The sequence below is a fragment of the Manis pentadactyla genome, chromosome 9, assembly GCF_030020395.1.
Source record: "Manis pentadactyla isolate mManPen7 chromosome 9, mManPen7.hap1, whole genome shotgun sequence".
In the NCBI taxonomy this organism is placed as follows: Eukaryota; Metazoa; Chordata; class Mammalia; order Pholidota; family Manidae; genus Manis; species Manis pentadactyla.
Window position 1 is genome coordinate 42214545 of NC_080027.1, and position 18563 is coordinate 42233107.

General features: G+C 35.5%; 1 protein-coding gene and 1 pseudogene across 7 annotated transcripts in view; one reads left to right on the plus strand and one right to left on the minus strand.

Annotated features, from left to right (window-relative positions):
* Positions 1-18563, minus strand: part of NUP98 (nucleoporin 98 and 96 precursor) — a 110614-nt gene that overhangs the window by 43804 nt on the left and 48247 nt on the right. For all 7 annotated transcript variants that reach the window (XM_057507256.1, XM_057507260.1, XM_057507258.1 and 4 more), the window contains 2 exons: positions 8623-8756; positions 6464-6651 (listed from right to left, as the gene is read on the minus strand). In XM_057507256.1, the coding sequence (XP_057363239.1) occupies positions 6464-6651; positions 8623-8756 (322 nt within the window). The remainder of the gene's footprint in view (positions 1-6463; positions 6652-8622; positions 8757-18563) is intronic.
* On the plus strand, positions 9863-10599 carry LOC130684752 (60S ribosomal protein L21-like; annotated as a pseudogene).

An 18563-nucleotide genomic window follows, 5' to 3' on the forward strand; every position in this document is an offset into this window, starting at 1 on the left:
AATACTTGACACTAAAGAAATGTTATTTCCATGAAAACTAAAATTTGCCCTCCTATTAATGGCAGACTAGGTAATGCAAACTAACCCTCCTAGGGAGGGTAACTAAAAAAGCTAGAGCTCTTTGTAGGCTTCAAGAGCCAAGATGGTAATAAAATGACTGAACCAGCAACCTGGGGGACAAGTGGCACAGGGAGGTGTGCAGTATTTAGGGTTGCTTTTCTCCTGGAGACTTTTCTGATTCCAAGGGGAAGACAAAGAGGCTGATGGTACACTTCACAGTCTTGTGGGATTAGGGAGACAGAGATTAGACTCGGGACACCAAGAGGATGGCGACACTAGTGATTGCAATTCATTTTGCATAGGGACCCAGAAAGTCTTATATCTAGAATTCACAGAACTACAAGTAAAAACACACTGTTAAAAGTTCTGCTTTGACTTATCTCTATAAACACCTGTCATAAAGCCAACAAATCTCTGAAGGTCAGTATCATCACCCTTCAATTACTGTCAGTTTTGAAAATATAAGTGATGGAAATTTTAAAAAGCCAGACACAAAGGAGACAAGATATTTCTTCAAAGATAAATGGCCAAAAAGCACATGGTAAGATGATCAACATCATTAGTCATAAAAGAAATCCAAATTACAAGCATAAGATACCACTTCACATCCACTAGGATGGCTATTAAAAAACAAAACGGTAAATAACAACTGCTGACAAAGATATGGAGAAAACAGATACACTTTTTGCTGGCGGGAATGTAAAATGGTGCAGCTACTGTAGAAAACAGTTTGGCAGTTACTTAAAAGGATAAATGTAGAATTAACATATGACCAAACAATTTCAGTCCTAGGGATATATTACCCAAAAGAACTGAAAATGGGGACTCAAACAGATACTTGTATATCAGCATTCATAGCAGCCCTATTCACATAGCTAAAAAGGTGGCAACAATCCAAATGTCCATCAACAGATGAATGGATAAACCAAATATGGTATAGCCATACAATGGAATTTTCAGCCTTAAAAAGGAATGAAGTTCTGATATATGCTACAACATAGTGAACCTTAAAGACATCATGACAAGTAAAATAATCCAGACACAAAAGAATATTGTTTGATTCCCCTTAAATGAGGAAATTTATACTGACACAAAGTAATACAGAGGTTAAAAGAGACTGAGGGAAGGAAGAAATAAGGAATTACTGTATTATACAGTTACTGTTTGGAATGATGAAAAAATTATAGAAGTAGTGATGATGGTCACACAATATTATAAATGTACTTAATGCCACTGAATTGTATACTTACCATAAAATTTATCATTTCAACCATTTTTATGTTTTTTTTACAAGAAAAGTTAGTAAGTAGTAAAAAAAAAAGGTAAAATACAAGTGATTTGAGGCACACATTTTAGAGGCTTTTAAATATTAAAAACTGATAAATTAAGGATAAATGGATAAATTTACAGATGTGTTCATAATTTTTGTGATAGTTGAAGTTAAGAAAATTAAATAGCTAAAATATCCAACCCCCCCCCCCAAAATCAGTATGAATACAAAGACCTAAAAATTAGCAGGCTCCATCTTTAAGATCACCATACCCAACAACTACAAAATGTACATTCTTTTCAAATAAAAACTAAACCGTATGTTTTTTTAAATTAACCATATGTTGGACTATGAAAGCAAGCTGCAAATTTCAAAGAATTGAAATCACTGGGAGTACTTTTACACATAAGCTAGAAACCATTAACAACAAGGTAACAAAAATCTCCAATTTACACTTGTAAATAACCCAAGGAAATCAGAAAGCATTTGACTATCACATAATTATTTGAATGATGAGTATTCCATATCAAAAGTTACAGACTGTAAATGGAGCTGAACAAATGCATGTATTTGGAAAGAATGAAAGCTAAACATCAAAGAGCTAAGCATCCATTTAGAAAAAAGACAGAAAATTAAATACCAAAAAGAAAGGCAGGGGAGAGGAATTAAAGATAAAATGTTAGTGAAAATATAATAAAATTTAAAATAAAATAGGGAACAATCACAGAATAGAGACCATCAATAATGCCAGAAGTCTTCCTTGAAAATAACCAATAAAATTGGTAGATCCCTGACCAGAATAACAGAAGACACACAACCTGGAAACCCCCTGGACTGTACCTATGCAACCCCAGCTGCCCCATTAGTGTGAGCCCAGCTGGCATCTACCCAGGAGACCTCTGAACCATGCCTTCTGACATGGCTGTCCTGCCAGCACAGCCCTGGCTGGCAAGAATAGAGGAGACCCCTGGCCCATGTTCTGGCAGCCCCTGCACCAGGATACCCTGGTTCATGCCCACCCAGCCTCCAGTAAGCCAGCCAAAACCATTCTTACACAAAGCCAGGCCTTCAAGATTGGGAGAGGTAGCCCTTTCACCTAACCTATAGAAAAAAAAAAAAAAAAAAAACAGAGAAAATCAAATAAAATGAAGACACACGAATATGCTTGAAACAAGGAAGAGAAGGCACAAAAAAAACCTATGCCACAAATGAAAACAAGGATAACTCTACAGAATCTACCAAAATGAAAAAGAGTAAGGATATTTTTTAACAACTTTATGCCAATAAATCTGGAATTTTAACTACTTCAAATGAACAAATATTATAAAAACATAACTTGCCACCAATGACTCAAAAAATAAAAAAGGTGAAGAGTTCATAAGTTTTAAATAAATTAAATCAATAATTTAAAAACAACCTTTACTGCAACTACTACTTCCAGGCCCTTATATCTTCACCAGTACCCAACATTTAATGAAACAAACAAACAAAAAGGCCTATCTTACACAAACTCTAGCAGAAAATAATCTGTTTATGAGTTCAGCATAAACCTTATACCAAAACCAAAGAAACATTCAGGCCAATTAAGTCATGAACACAGATGGCAAAATATCCTGCACAAAATTTACATTAAATCTTACAATCAAGGAAGCTACCAAACACTATCAAGGCCTGTGGAAAGGACTCAGGAGCCAACCTGAAAGGACTCCTGCTGGCTGAAGATAGGACTTGATCATCATAGAAAACAGTAACTGCAATGGTCTGAAACAGTGACTGAGTGAGGAGAGAAGAAAGATTGTTTCACATGAAGAACATAATAACCAGAGGACAAGAAACTAAACATTAAACTATCAGCGTCAGGCAAAGTGAAGAGGACTGGGATTAGAAATATGAAGTGAGATAAGTACAAAGGACAAATAAGAGAAGCCAAAGAACAGAAAAGTGTAGCAAAACTAATTTGGGAAAGCAGAACTATGTGACTTCAAAGACTAGATTTGTTTCAACAGTAAAATACTTCACAAGCAAAACCAATGATTCTTATGTATTTTGCCATATTTATGTCATTGTGTTCAACTGGCTTATGGGAATATAGATATGAAGTATGTAGGAATGAATCTGACCTTTATATATTTAACTTGTATCCCACAACCTTGCTACATTTACTCATTAGTTCACAATTGACATACACTAAACTGCACATACTAAGCTGTACGATTTGATAAGTTTTGACATTTGTATACAACAGTGAAACATCACAACCAAGAAAAATAGCCAGACATAACATGCAGAAGTTTCCTCATATTCCTCATAACTGCTCCATTGTACTCTCCTAGACATCTCCCTTACCAGCAGGCAGTAACTTGCATTTTCTAGTATTTTACGTAAGTGAAAAAAGCCATTAATTTAGTAATTACATGATAGAATACAATTCCATCAGTTAGGTTATGTGTGAAACAAACACTGAAATGATTACTGGAAAATAAAATCATATCCATTTGAAGTGTGTATTTACAACCAGAAACATAAAAATATGCCCTCTTCCTGACAGTTCTCCCTATCCCTATTCAGTTTAAATGATATCCTTAGAGGAGCTTTCCTTCATCATTCTGTTAGTCTCACCTACAGTGGCAATCTCTACTTCTGTCACTTGTCTCACTTTTCATTACTCTGCAAGACATTTCTCTTCCCCCACTGACTGTGAACTCAATGGTAGTGGAATGTGTCTTGTTCACAGCTGCATTCCCAGTGCCCATTACACCTGGCACTTAGTAGTTTCTTGATATATGTTTGTTGAATGAAGGAATGAAAAAGAAGTATTAAAGAAAATTACCAAATTTTGTTATTCAGAATAAAAAAATGTACCAGCTTACTCTATAGTAAATTCCCTCTGACTAGTAAGAAAAGGAAAAAGGAAAAAGACATGGCATTGGTAAGGTTCACTAAATTTGTCTTTCAGAGCAAACAGAGCACTGTTCTAGTGCTGGCCATAAGTTCCTCATGAGCCCTTTACTATCTGTGCTACTGCAGATAGTAAACTATTTACAGAGCCATAAAGTGGTAAGGATTCTGGGCAATCTTTGAAGGTATAACAAAGATTTGCTGACAGCTTGGATGTGAGATGTACAAAAAAGTCAGGGATGATTCTAAAATTTTTGGCCTGAGCACCTAGAATGATAGAAATGCAGTTACCTGAGAGAGGGAAGGCTTTAGATGGAACAGTTTTGAGGTAGAAGATCAGGAGTTCAGTTTTTGACATTTTAATTCTGAATTAAATATCTCTTAGACCTCCAAGTGGAAATGCTGAGAAGGGCTGGGAATCACCAGGCTACAGGTGATATTGAAAGCCATGAAATAAATTAAATCACTGTGGGAGTGAGTAAAGAAAATGTTATCAAGAACTGAGCCCAGGGCTCAGTCCAATTTTAAAAGAATGGAAAGAAGAGGAACCAGCAAAAGAGACAGAAGGAGTGACCCGTAAGATAGGAAGAAAACTAGGTAAGTGTGGGGTTCCAGGAAGCAAAATGTACACTGTCTCCCCCTCATCCTTTTTATTTGTATATTATACTTGCAAATCCTAAGGAGACCTGGTGAAATTGCCCTCAAAGTTGTTTGGTGATCTGATGGCTGGATTGGTGAATCTAAGCTCTTTTTATCCACTGTGTCAAACATCTCGCTAAATGCTGGCAACATACACATGAAGACAGTCCCTGCCTTCAAAATAATCCAATGAAGTTCTAAGAAATGTATAAAATTAGACTTTCTATCTTTTACAATGCAGCAAACCACCATATTTTTAAGGAAAGGTGTGGTAATTTTTAAACAACATTCATAGACAAAGAACTATAAGTGATAAATTTCAACTTTTTGTCCAATACTAAATAAAAGGACACCACACTTTTCTTTCTGATTAGGAAAGTACTTGCTGTTAAAAGCCTATGTATGTGTGTGTGTGTGACTACCTACCTAGAAAAATAAACAACCCAGAAATGAAATGCTCTCAAATTACATCTCTAGATGTTAACTACTGTTAACAGTTTGGTACGTACTTTTCTTCAGCATTTTTTCTCTGATGCATATTTATCAACACTGTAGGGCATATTTGCTCTAATGCATAATTTAAGTGTAATCTTCAATGTTTATTAACTCTTCTATGTTGTTGTACATTTTTCTGTGTAATTATTTCATTATTGGTTCAATGTCTGCCCAGGAATTTTAAAATGTGTGTATTCTTCTTGATCAATTTGGCCAATGTGAATTGTACAAAAAGAGTTTCTCCTGCTTAAAATAAAATTATGTGGGGTGGATTAATGATTGTGCATTGAGCATTGAGTCCCCTATACAGACTTTTATTGTTGTTAACAACCATTTGATCAATAAATATGAGAGATGCCCTCTCAAAAAAAAAAAAAAATACTGCAACACAGTTTCAAAGTCTCTAACTTTTCCAAAAACAAGTCAAAATACATTACATCATCTTCTATAATGAGAAATAGTAGTCCTCTATAGAGAGAAATTGTATAGTGAGAAATCCTCTATAGTGAGAAATTTTAACTTTTATTTGCATTTCCCTAGACAAGTGAAGTTGAGATGGTATTCATATACTTATTAACAAATGGACTTTCTCATTTTTGATGAACATCTTATTTTTTCCTTATTTGTAATATATACTGAAGACTAGATATCAATTCATTAACCACTTGATAGTTATTCCTAACCACTTGATAGTTATTCCTAACTTACTGTATGCCTGTTTGCCTTTTAATGATAGAATTGGCCATACAAAAATTTTGATTATTTTATGAAGAAAAATAAATCCATAATTTCCTTGAGAAAATAAATAAAATAAAATAAAATTATGTGAACACTAACTTCTAAAAAACAAAACAGAAAAATGTGCATAATTGAAACTAGAAGCATGTTGATCAAAATATTTATATGTTAACTATGATTATCCCTGGGAATGATCAGGTCATTTTTATTATTCTCTGATCTATATTTTTTAAATTAAAAAACAAAACAAAATATAAACTGCATAACACTTGCAGTGTATTTAAATGAATAATTATATACTATTTTATACTTGGCTTATACTAACATTTTACATTTAATTTATGCTAACAAAAATAAACTCACTTGGGCATGAATGCTCCATTAGCTAAGGATGGTTCATCATCATCCAGACCATCAAAGAGATGTGACTTGGCAGTGCCTGTTGTTTGTAAAGCCTTTGGTCGGACTCTGGTGGCAGGGCGGGGTGTCAGTTTATAATGAGTAGGTGTGGTGAGAGCCTTCTGGGCTGCTGGATTTGTTGGTTTCAATCTCTGAAAAACAAAAGCATCAAGGGAAGTTCTAGTTTAATTTGAATGTATGGTTTTGGCCTTAAAAATCAGAAGACCAGAGGTCAAACCTCATCTCTGCTACTCACCCACTGGATACCTCTTTAAGTCTTAGCTCCCAAAAAACAAGGATGTGAACACTCAGCTTTGCTTGTGTGTGAATGCTAATGAACTGTCTACTGTTTCTCTATAACCAATTTTTACTCATCTCTCCAGCCCCCATTTTTAATGGTCTGACTTGTTTTAAAAAATAATTGAGATACTGCATTTGAATTGCTTGGTGAGTAGAGGAAAGATATAAGTAAACTAAAATTTAAGGTTGATTTGACAGCACTTTTACTGTTTCTATAGCACCTTTCGGATACATTTGTTTTCCTAAACAATAGGTATACAAGGGATTATATGATATGACCATTAGAAACAAAGTCTATCATATAAAACCTGTCACAATTTATTCTTCTCTTTACAATGTAGACTGTTTACACTTAAGTAACAATGAACCTTCCCAGATCTTTTTTTGCAGTTCTTTTGCATGTGCCTTTGCTTGGAATGTCTTGAACTGTATCTACGAACTTCTATACACAGACTCAAAAAAGTTAAATGTTACCTTTCTGCAAAGCCTTATAACAAACTCACCCAAGAATCTGTGTTCTTTCATTTTTAAATGTTTATTAAGACAAAATTCACCATCTTAACACATACAATTCAGTGTTTTAATTATTTATAAGGTTGTGCAACTATCATCACTATCTAATTCTAGAACATTTCTCCCAGTCCAAAAAATAAACCAAGTACCTCCCCCAGTTCCACCCCTTATCCCTTGGCAAACATGAATCTACTTTCTGTCCATGGATTTGCCTATTCTAGGCATTTTTATATAAATGGAATCATGTCACCTTTTGTCTTTTTTCACTTAGCATGTTTTCAAGGTTCATCCACGTTGTACTGTGTGTCAGTACTTCATTCCTTTTTATAGCTGAATGATATTCCATTGTATAGATATACAATATTTGCTTATCTACTTATCATTTGATGGGCTGTTCTATTTTATTACTACTTATATTATATTGAGCTTGAGTAAATTTAAACACAGGGCTGATCATCTTCACTAAATAGCAAGCTCTTAAGTGAGTAATTTCTTTTGTTTTCATTTTGAATCCTCAGTGCTGAACACAGTAACAAACACACATTTAGGCACCTAAAATTACGTTGTATGAATAACATAATTTTTGACTTATATTTACCTGGCACTTTAGAAGCACTTTAAATTTGTATTTTGCTTCTCATTATATAGAGTTACAAGATTTAAGACCAGCTGAGGGCTGAGATGATATAATGACTGAATAATAATTTCTGTATACTGAACAACTCACTATAAGCCAGGTATGCATAGTCTCATGTAACTCTCAACAATAATAGTATTAACTATTCCCATTTATAGAAGAGGAAACACATTCAGAGAGGCAAAGGCATGCTCAATGTCTCATAGACTGTAAGTGAGAAAACAAGATTAAACAGACACTAGTTTAAATGTCACACCAGTGAACAAAGGATCATTTCTTTGCCACTAGAGCATAAAATATTAAGATGATGCAGTGTAGAAATCAGGAGAAAAGATTTTGATTTGCCACTTATGAGCATTATGATTTTAGGAAAAGTCAGCCTATCTGAGTCTCAGTTTGCTCAATTATAAAATGAGAATAATACCTGCCTTATTTCAAGGCTGTTGAAAAGTCTCAGCCCTCACCTCCAGTCCAATGCTCATTTCACTGTTTGTCATGTTGTCTTCTAGATACAGCAAAAATAATTTATACCTTACTTAGTGAAAACCATAAATAATGTGTCTTAAGAACTTCATTATACCTTACTTTGCTTAGGCTATATATGTAAGAAATTCTAAACATTTAGTGTCTCCAGCTCTGAGAATAAATTTTACAAAGGCACCCTTAAATTTACCTCTTCTTTCTTCTTAGGATCTGACATGGGATTCCGGAAGAGAGGAGAGTCTCCAAAAGGTGAGTATGTTAAACTATTGATGTGCTGTTGGAGAACAGCCTGCTGGGCAGCAGAAGCACTGGGATCTGTCAAAGCTTTTTAAAAAAAGGAAAGAAAAAGCAAGATATCAGGGCAAAGATCTAGTGCATTTATAGCAAGAGAACTCAATACTCCTTCTGGAGATGTTAGGAATCACTCACTGGCACTACAAGGGGGAGCAGGGAAGTACACTGTGAAGAAAATCAATAATCAAATTAATGGGTCAAAGATATGAGGACACATTTCATAACAGACAACACACAAAATTTTAGCTAGGTGTTCACTGTCACTAATCGTCAAAGAAATGAAAATTAAAACAACCCTAAAGAAATATTTTACACCTACCTCATTAACTATCTGTCAATGGCATAGTTGTATAAAAGGAGTTAATAGTCTTTACTTCTAGAAACATTACAATTGGATAATCTGTCTAAAAGAAACAATATGACAATACACAGAGCAAATACAGCTTTTATGTTTTTAACTTAACTCCAATCATGGAAATTTAATCCCAGGACTTAATTAAACTAGAAACAAACAAAAAAAAGAAATACATGGGTTCACTGAATATTATTTGTAATAGTTAAGACTTGGAAATAACTTATGTCCAACATTAATTAAACAGTGTAAAAATCCTGACATATCAACATTATGGGTAGTTCTTAAAACCAGTGTGTTTCATTGTGGAAATAAGTATCTTTGCCTTAATTTAATAAGTAAGAATTCTAGAATTAAAAAATATTAAGTAAACTAATATATAGGAAGAAGGCAACATATGAAAAATGAAAATGGGTGTTAAAATATTCTGATACATTTATTATTTCCATTTAAGTAAAAATTGAAAGATCACCCCAGTCAGCTTTTCTTTCAAAGTGTAAGGATACATCCCTCACAGAGAATTTAGGAACAGACAAGAAACAATGATCTACAATTGTATACAGTAGTAAGAAAACAGAAAAACACCCCACAACTATCTGCATTAAACCCTGATTAAGAAGCAAATTTGTAACAGATAAGTATTTCCAAAATTGATTTTAAAAAATCACATCACCTTAAGTCACCTTAGAGATTAAAATACTTTTTTTCATTATAAATGTTTAAAATAAGACTAAAGCCAAAATACAGTAAGATAATCCACAAACAAACATTCTGAAAATAGGGGAAAAACACAGTAGCAGCAACAGTAACAAATGCAGAAGAGACAGTTTATAGCTGAACTAATGAAAAAGGGGCAGATCCACCTTGATGAGATTAAGCTTTCTTAAAATCAGATATATTCATTAAATACTAAAACACTGTATGATGATATGTAAGGATAGTGTGCAAATTTGCTCAGGATTGTGAAACCAGAGGAGCTGTCAATTTCAAGAGCACGCAGTAGTTTTCCAGCCAGAACAACCACCTTCCAGTAATTTGCCAGAATGACCAACACAAAGGGGAAGAGGAGATGCACCTGCTCTATGTTCTTTAGGCCTTATAGAAAACAAAGAGTGATCTTGTGGCCACATAATTGTGAATCTACAAGGAAGGTGATAGTGCAGACACCAAGGGGAAGTGCACTGTTCAAACAGGAATGCCTTACAAATGTTACCATGGCAAATCTGGAACAGTCTACAATGCTACCCAGCATGCTACTGGCCTTCTTGTAAACAAACAAGTTAAGGGCAAGGTTCCTGCCAAGAGAATTAATGTATTAAGCATATTAAGCACTCTAAGAGCTGGGGATATCTTCCTGGAGTGTGTGAATGAAAACAATCAGAAAAAGAAGGAAGACAAAGAGGAAGATACTTGGGTTCAACTGAAGTGCCAGCCTGCTTCACCCAGAGCAGCACATTCAATGAGACCAACTGAAAGGAACACGAACTGTTAGAACCGATTCCCTATGAAACCATGGTATGATAGGTATAAAAGAAATTAAAGACCTCTGAGCCATCAAAAAAAAAACTAGAATAATAAAATGAAATCACACAAACAAAAATACAGCGAGCATGGTGTTGGCAAAACTGGACAGCTACATGCAAGAGAATGAAACTGCATTATTGTCTAACCCCATACACAAAAGTAAACGTGAAATGGATTAAAGACCTGAACGTAAGTCATGAAACCATAAAACTTAGAAGACAACACAGGCAAACATCTCCTGAATATAAACATGAGCAACTTCTTCCTGAACACATCTCCGTGAGCACGGCAAACAAAAGCAAAAATGAAATCATGGGACTACATCAAACAAAAAAGTTTCTGTACGGCAAAGGACACCATCAGCAGAACAAAAAGGCATCCTACGGTATGGGAGAATATATTTGTAAATGACATATCCAACAAGGGGTTAACATAGAAAATATATAAAGAACTTACACGTCTCAACACCCAAAAAGCAAATAACCCGATTAATGAATGGGCAGAGGATATGAAGAGACAGTTCTCCAAAGAAGAAATTCAGATGGCCAACAGATGCATGAAAAGATGCTCCACATCACTAATCAGGGAAAATGGAAATTAAAACCACAATGAGATAATCAACCCTCACACCAGTAAGGATGGCCAGCATCGAAAAGACTAAGAACAACAAATGCTGGCGAGGATGTGGACAAAGGGGAACCCTCCTACACTGCTGGTGGGAATGTAAGCTAGTTCAACCATTGTGGAAAGCAGTATGGAGGTTCCTCAAAACACGAAAAATAGAAATACCGTTTGACCCGGGAATCCCACTCCTTGGGATTTACCCAAAGAATACAACTTCTCAGATTCAAAAACACGTATGTACCCCTATGTTTATCGCAGCACTTTTTACAATAGCCAAGATATGGAAGCAACCTAAGTGTCCATCAGTAGATGAATGGATAAAGAAGAGCTGGTACATATGCACAATGGAATACTATTCGGCCATAAGAAAGAAACAAATCCTACCATTTGCAACAACATGGATGGAGTTAGAGGGTATTATCCTCAGTGAAATAAGCCAGGCGGAGAAAGACAAATGCCAAATAATTTCCCTCATTTGTGGAGTATAACAACGAAGCAAAACTGAAGGAACAAAATAGCAGCTGACTCACAGAATCCAAGAATGAACTAGTTGTTACCGAAGGGGAGGGCGGGTGGGGAGGGAGGGAGAAGGGGATTGAGGGGTATTATGTTTAGTACACATGGTGTGGGGGATCACGGGAGAACAGTGTAGCACAGAAAAGGCACATAGTGAATCTGTGGCATTTTGCTGCACTGATGACAGTGACTTTGGGTTATGTATGGCGACTTGATAATATGGGTAAATGTAGTAACCACATTGTTTTTTCATGTGAAACCTTCATAAGAGTGTATATCAATAATACCTTAATAAAATTTTTAAATAATAATAATAAAAAACAAATAATTAAACAAATGAAAAAAAACAGCGAACATATAGTAAATCATCTGTGTACAGTTACTAAACCCAATTTAAGACTATTGGGGAGAAAAAAATACAGAAAAGTAGCTTTTGGTACACAGTACCACACAGTGTAATGAATGCTATTCTATGGACCATTCAACGAGATTCAAAAAAACCTGGATATTTTAAAAGAACTCTTATTATCACTAGTCAGTTTGTTACCAATTAACCATTAGAAAAACACTGACCTGCATTAGTGATCCCATCATTAACAAGTATAGGTAACTCTACCTGGGCTTGCTCAAAAGAATAAAAACTTCTTTAAAAATCCAAACATACTTAGGAAAGTGTGAGAATTTAAAAAATTTTTTATATGTTTAAATATTAAATCTTCTCTGTTAACTGTATTACTAAAAAACAGAAAAGACAGCTGATATATATATATACAACAATAAGAGAACAAGCAAGCATGAACACCAGTTATAGGTGTTATGTTCAATTCTGGTCATAATAATTTGAAGACATACTGAAAACCACAACACTACCAAATGACTTAAAGGGATAGGTAAAAAAAGTATAAAACTGAAGTCTCCTGAGAACAGAAGAAATTGATTATATTTTCTCTAGAAGAAAGACAATAGGGTTACTGCAAGGAAATTAGATTGGTTTTGCTTAACTAAAGGAGCAAAAGTAGAACCACTGGGTGGAAATTCTACAGAGGCAGGTTTTGGTTTCTAAAAGTCCTGAACAAAAACAATGGACTGGACTGTCCTGGGAAACCGTAACTGAGGTTTTTAAGACAAATTAGACTCCCACAGTAAGGGTGCACTCACAAGTTCTACAACACCTTCCAGGTAAGACTATAATGCAAAGAAACACATTCTAAAAGGCAATACAATTATTATTAAATGGGCAGTAACACTACCGTATACAACTTGAGTATTAAGTTCTTGTGTCAGAACTTTTAACTGGCTTTGTAAAAAGATGTATTATTAAAAACCATTTAAAAACCTATCTAGGCTTTTGCATTGGGTCCCTAGAGACATGGGCGAGCAGAAGTGGATTATTACTTGTAAGCAATAAATGAATTTCTCCCACTTTATTTCTCCCTTTGACTGATTTCTGCTTCAAAGTAGGCATTCATTCTAATTTTGATGAATGAATCAACAATGAATTAAATTAATAACAGAATGAATACAGAGGAAAACAAATGAGAATGGAGAGGAGGAGGAGGGGAGAAACAACTTGAACAGCTTTCAGAAGAATGGATTTGCATGTAAGAATATGCTTTAATAAAACAGTAACTTTTTTATTTTGTAACCATGATAAGAGACAGACCTCCAAAGTAAATGAACCCATGTGGATACAGAATACCAAGACCAGGGTCAACACAGGCACCTAAATAACCCTATTCTTGAAACAAAACTTCAGAGGAGCTATGAATCACATGTATACACCATGCCTTATGCTGACCCCTACCCACAAGGCCCTATTAAAAAACCCCAAATGATACATAAACCCTTAAACACACCTCATCTCTGAGGTTGCCTGTACTCCCCTTTCTTCGAGTGTGTACTTTACCTTATATAAATTCTTCTCACACTACTCAAAAAAAAGCTATCCTGGTAAAAATGGCAAGTTATAATATTACTTCCTTGTATTAAAAGTAATCAAAACTAAGGAAAATCAATAAAATGAAAATTTCATTTTTAATGATAAAGCTGATTCTTTTAAAAAATTTTTTATTAAGATATTATTGATATATACTCTTTTGAAGATTTCACATGAAAAAACAATATGGTTACTACATTTACCCATATTATCAAGTCCCCACCCATAGCCCATTGCAATCACTGTCCATCAGTGTAGTAAGATGCCACAGATTCAGTTTGCCTTCTCTGTGCTACACTGTGTACCCTGTGACCCCAAACACAATGTGTACTAAACATAATACCTCTCAATCCCCTTCTCCCTCCCTCCCCACCCGCACTCCCACACCCCTCCCCTTTGGTGACCACTAATCCCTTCTTGGATTCTGTGAGTCAGCTGCTATTTTGTTCCTTCAGTTTTGCTTCGTTGTTATACTCCACAAATGAGGGAAATTATTTGGCATTTGTCTTTCTCCGCCTGGCTTATTTCACTGAGGATAATACCCTCTAACTCCATCCATGTTGTTGCAAATGGTAGGATTTGTTTCTTTCTTATGGCCGAATAGTATTCCATTGTGCATATGTACCAGCTCTTCTTTATCCATTCATCTACTGATGGACACTTAGGTTGCTTCCATATCTTGGCTATTGTAAAAAGTGCTGCGATAAACATAGGGGTACATACGTGTTTTTGAATCTGAGAAGTTGTATTCTTTGGGTAAATCCCAAGGAGTGGGATTCCCGGGTCAAACGGTATTTCTATTTTTCGTGTTTTGAGGAACCTCCATACTGCTTTCCACAATGGTTGAACTAGCTTACATTCCCACCAGCAGTGTAGGAGGGTTCCCCTTTGTCCACATCCTCGCCAGCATTTGTTGTTCTTAGTCTTTTCGATGCTGGCCATCCTTACTGGTGTGAGGGTTGATTATCTCATTGTGGTTTTAATTTCCATTTTCCCTGATTAGTGATGTGGAGCATCTTTTCATGCATCTGTTGGCCATCTGAATTTCTTCTTGGGAGAAGTGTCTGTTCATATTCACAGCCCATTTTTTAATCCAGTTATTTGCTTTATGGGTGTTGAGGTGAGTTCTTTATATATTTTCTATGTTAACCCCTTGTTGGATATGTCATTTACAAATATATTCTCCCATACTGTAGGATGCCTTTTTGTTCTGCTGATGATGGTGTCCTTTGCCGTACAGAAACTTTTTTGTTTGATGTAGTCCCATGAGTTCATTTTTGCTTCTGTTTCCCTTGCCCAAAGAGATGCGCTCAGGAAGAAATTGCTCATGTTTATATTCAGGAGATGTTTGCATATGTTGTCTTCTAAGAGGTTTATGATTTCATGACTTACATTCAAGTCTTTGATCCATTTTGAGTTTACTTTTGTGTATGGGGTTAGACAATAATGCAGTTTCATTCTCTTGCATGTAGCTATCAGTTTTGCCAACACCAGTTGTTGAAGAGGCTGTCATTTCCCCACTGTATGTTCATGGCTCCTTTATCACATATTAATTGACCATATATGCTTGGGTTTATATCAGGGCTCTCTAGTCTGTTCCATTGGTCTATGAGTGTGTTCTTGTGCCAGTACCAAATCGTCCTGATTACTGTGACTTTGTATTAGAGCTTGAAGTTGGGGAGCACAATCCCCCCAGCTTTATTCTTCCTTCTCAGGATTGTTTTGGTTATTCGAGGTCTTTTGTGGTTCCATATGAATTTCAGAATGATTTGCTCTAGTTCATGGAAGAATGCTGTTGGTATTTTGATAGGTATTGCATTGAATATGTAGATTCCTTTAGGCAGGATGGCCATTTTGACAATACTAATTCTTCCTATCCATGAGCACAGGATGTGTTTCCATTTATTGGTATTTTCTTTAATTTCTCTCATGAGTGTCTTGTAGTTTTCAGAGTATAGGTCTTTCACTTCCTTGGTTGGGTTTATTCCCAGGTATTTTATTCTTTTTGTTGCAGGTGTGAATGGAATTGTTTTCCTGATTTCTCTCTCTGCTAGTTCATCGTGAGTGTATAGGAATGCCAGATTTCTGCGTATTAATTTTGTATCCTACAACTTTGCTGAATTCAGATATTAGATCTATTAGTTTTAAAGTGGATTCTTTAGGGTTTTTTATGTACAATATCATGTTATCTCCAAACAGGGACAGTTTAACTTCTTCCTTGCCAATCTGGATGCCTTTTATTTCTTTGTTTTGTGTGATTGCCATGGCTAGGACCTCCAGTACTATGTTGAATAGAAGTGGGGAGTGGGCATCCTTGCCTTGTTCCCGATCTTAAAGGAAAAGATTTCAGCTTCTTCCTGTTAAGTATAATGTTGGCTGTGGGTTCGTCATATATGGCCTTTATTATGTTGAGGTACTTGCCCTCTACACCCATTTTGTTGAGAGTTTTTATCATGAATGGATGTTGAATTTTGTCAAATGCTTTTTCAGCATCTATGGAGATGTTCATGTGGTTTTTATCCTTTTTTTTGTTGATGTGGTGGATGATGTTGATGGATTTGAGTGTTGTACCACCCTTGCATCCCTGGAATAAATCTTACTTGAGCATTATGGATGATCTTTTTGACGTATTTTTGAATTCGGCTTGCTAATATTTTGTTTAGAATTTTTGCATCTGTTCATCAGGGATATTGGTCTGTAATTTTCTTTTTTTGTGGTGTCTTTGCCTGGTTTTCATATTAGAGTGATGCCAATTCAATTTTGTTGCTGGGAATTGGTCTGTTCAGATTTTCTGTTTCTTTCTGGGTCAGCCATGGAAGTTTGTATTTTTCTGGAAAGTTGTCCATTTCTTCTAGGTTATCCAGTTTGTTAGCATATTTTTCATAGTATTCTCTAATAATTCTTTGTATTTCTGTGGTGTCCGTAGTGATTTTTCCTTTCTCATTTCTGATTGTTTGTGTGTGTTGACTCTCCTTTTTTCTTGATAAGTCTGGCTAGGGGTTTATCTATTTTGTTAATTTTCTCTAAGAACCAGCCCCTACTTTCATTGATTTTTTTTCTATTGTTTTATTCAACTCGATTTTATTTATTTCTGCTCTAATCTTTATTATGTCCCTCTTTCTACTGACTTTTGGCCTCATTTGTTATTATTTTTGCAGTTTTGTTAATTGTGAGTTTAGACTGTTCATTTGGAAGTGTTCTTCTTTCCAGAGGTAGGCCTGTATTGCAATATATTTTCCTCAGCACAGCCTTCATTGTGTCCCACAGATTTTGTGGTGTTGAATTATTGTTGTCATTTGTCTCCATATATTGCTTGATCTCTGTTTTTATCTGGTCACTGATCCATTGATTATTTAGGAGCACATTGTGGAGCCTCCATGTGTTTGTGGGATTTTTCATTTTCTTTGTGTAATTTATTTCTAGTTTCATACCTTTGTGGTCTGAGAAACTGGTTGGTAAAACTTCAATTGTTTTGAATATACTGAGATTCTTTTTGTGGCCTAGTGTATATCTATTATTGATAATGTTCCATGTGCACTTGAGAATGTGTATTCTGCTGCTTTTGGGTGTAGAGTTCTGTAGACGTCTGTTAGGTCCATCTGTTCTAATGGGTTGTTCAATGCCTCTGTGTCCTTACTTATTTTCTGTCTGGTTGATCTGTCCTTTGGAGTGAGTGGAGTGTTGGAGTATCCAAGAATGAATGTATTGCAGTCTATTTCCCCTTTTAATTCTGTTAGTATTTGTTTCAATATGTAGGTGCCCTGTGTTGGGTGCATAGATATTAATAATGGTTATATCTTCTAGTTGGATTGACCCCTTTATCATTATGTGATGTCCTTCTTAGTCTCCTGTGAGTTTCTGTGTTTTGAAGTCTATTTTGTCTGTTGTAAGTAGTGCAATTCCTGCTTTTTTCTATTACTTACATGAAATATCTTTTTCCATCCCATCACTTTTAGTTTGTGTATGCCTTTGGGTTTAACGTGAGTCTCTTGTAGGCAGTGTATAGATGGTCTTGTTTTCTAATCCATTCAGTGACTCTATGTCTTTTGATTGGTGCATTCAGACCATTGACATTTAGGGTGATTATTGATAGGTATGCACTTATTGCCACTGCAGGCTTTAGATTCGTGGTTACCAAAGGTTCAAGGTTAATTTCTTTACAATGTAAGAGTCTAACTTAACTCACTTAATATGCTATTACAAACACAATCTAAAGGTTCTTTTTTTCTCCTCCTTTTTCTTCCTCCTCCATTCTTTATATATTAGGTATCATAATTCTGTACTCTTTGTCTATCCCTTTATTGACTTTGGGGATAGTTGATTTAATTTTGCATTTGCTTAGTAAATAACTGTTCTACTTTGTTTACTGTGGTTTTATTACCTCTGGTGACAGCTATTAAACCTTAGGAACACTTCCATCTATAGCAGTCCCTCCAAAATACACTGTAGAGATGGTTTGTGGGAGGTGAATTCTCTCAGCTTTTGCTTACCTGGAAATTGTTTAATCAATCCTTCACATTTAAATGATAATCTTGCTGGATAACGTATTCTTGGTTCAAGGTCCTTCTGCTTCATTGCATTAAATACATCATGCCACTCCCTTCTGGTCTGCAAGGTTTTTGCTGAGAAGTCTGATGACAGCCTGATGGGTTTTCTTTTGTATTTGATCTTTTTTCTCTCTCTGGATGCTTTTAGTCTGTCCTCACCCTTGATCTTTCCCATTTTAATTACTATGTCTTGGTGTTGTCTTCCCTGAGTCCCTTGTGTTGGGGGATCTCTGCACCTCCATGGCCTGAGAGACTATCTCCTTCCCCAGATTGGGGAAGTTTTCAGCAACTCCCTCCTCTTCAAAGACACTTTCTATCCCTTTTTATCTCTCTTCTTC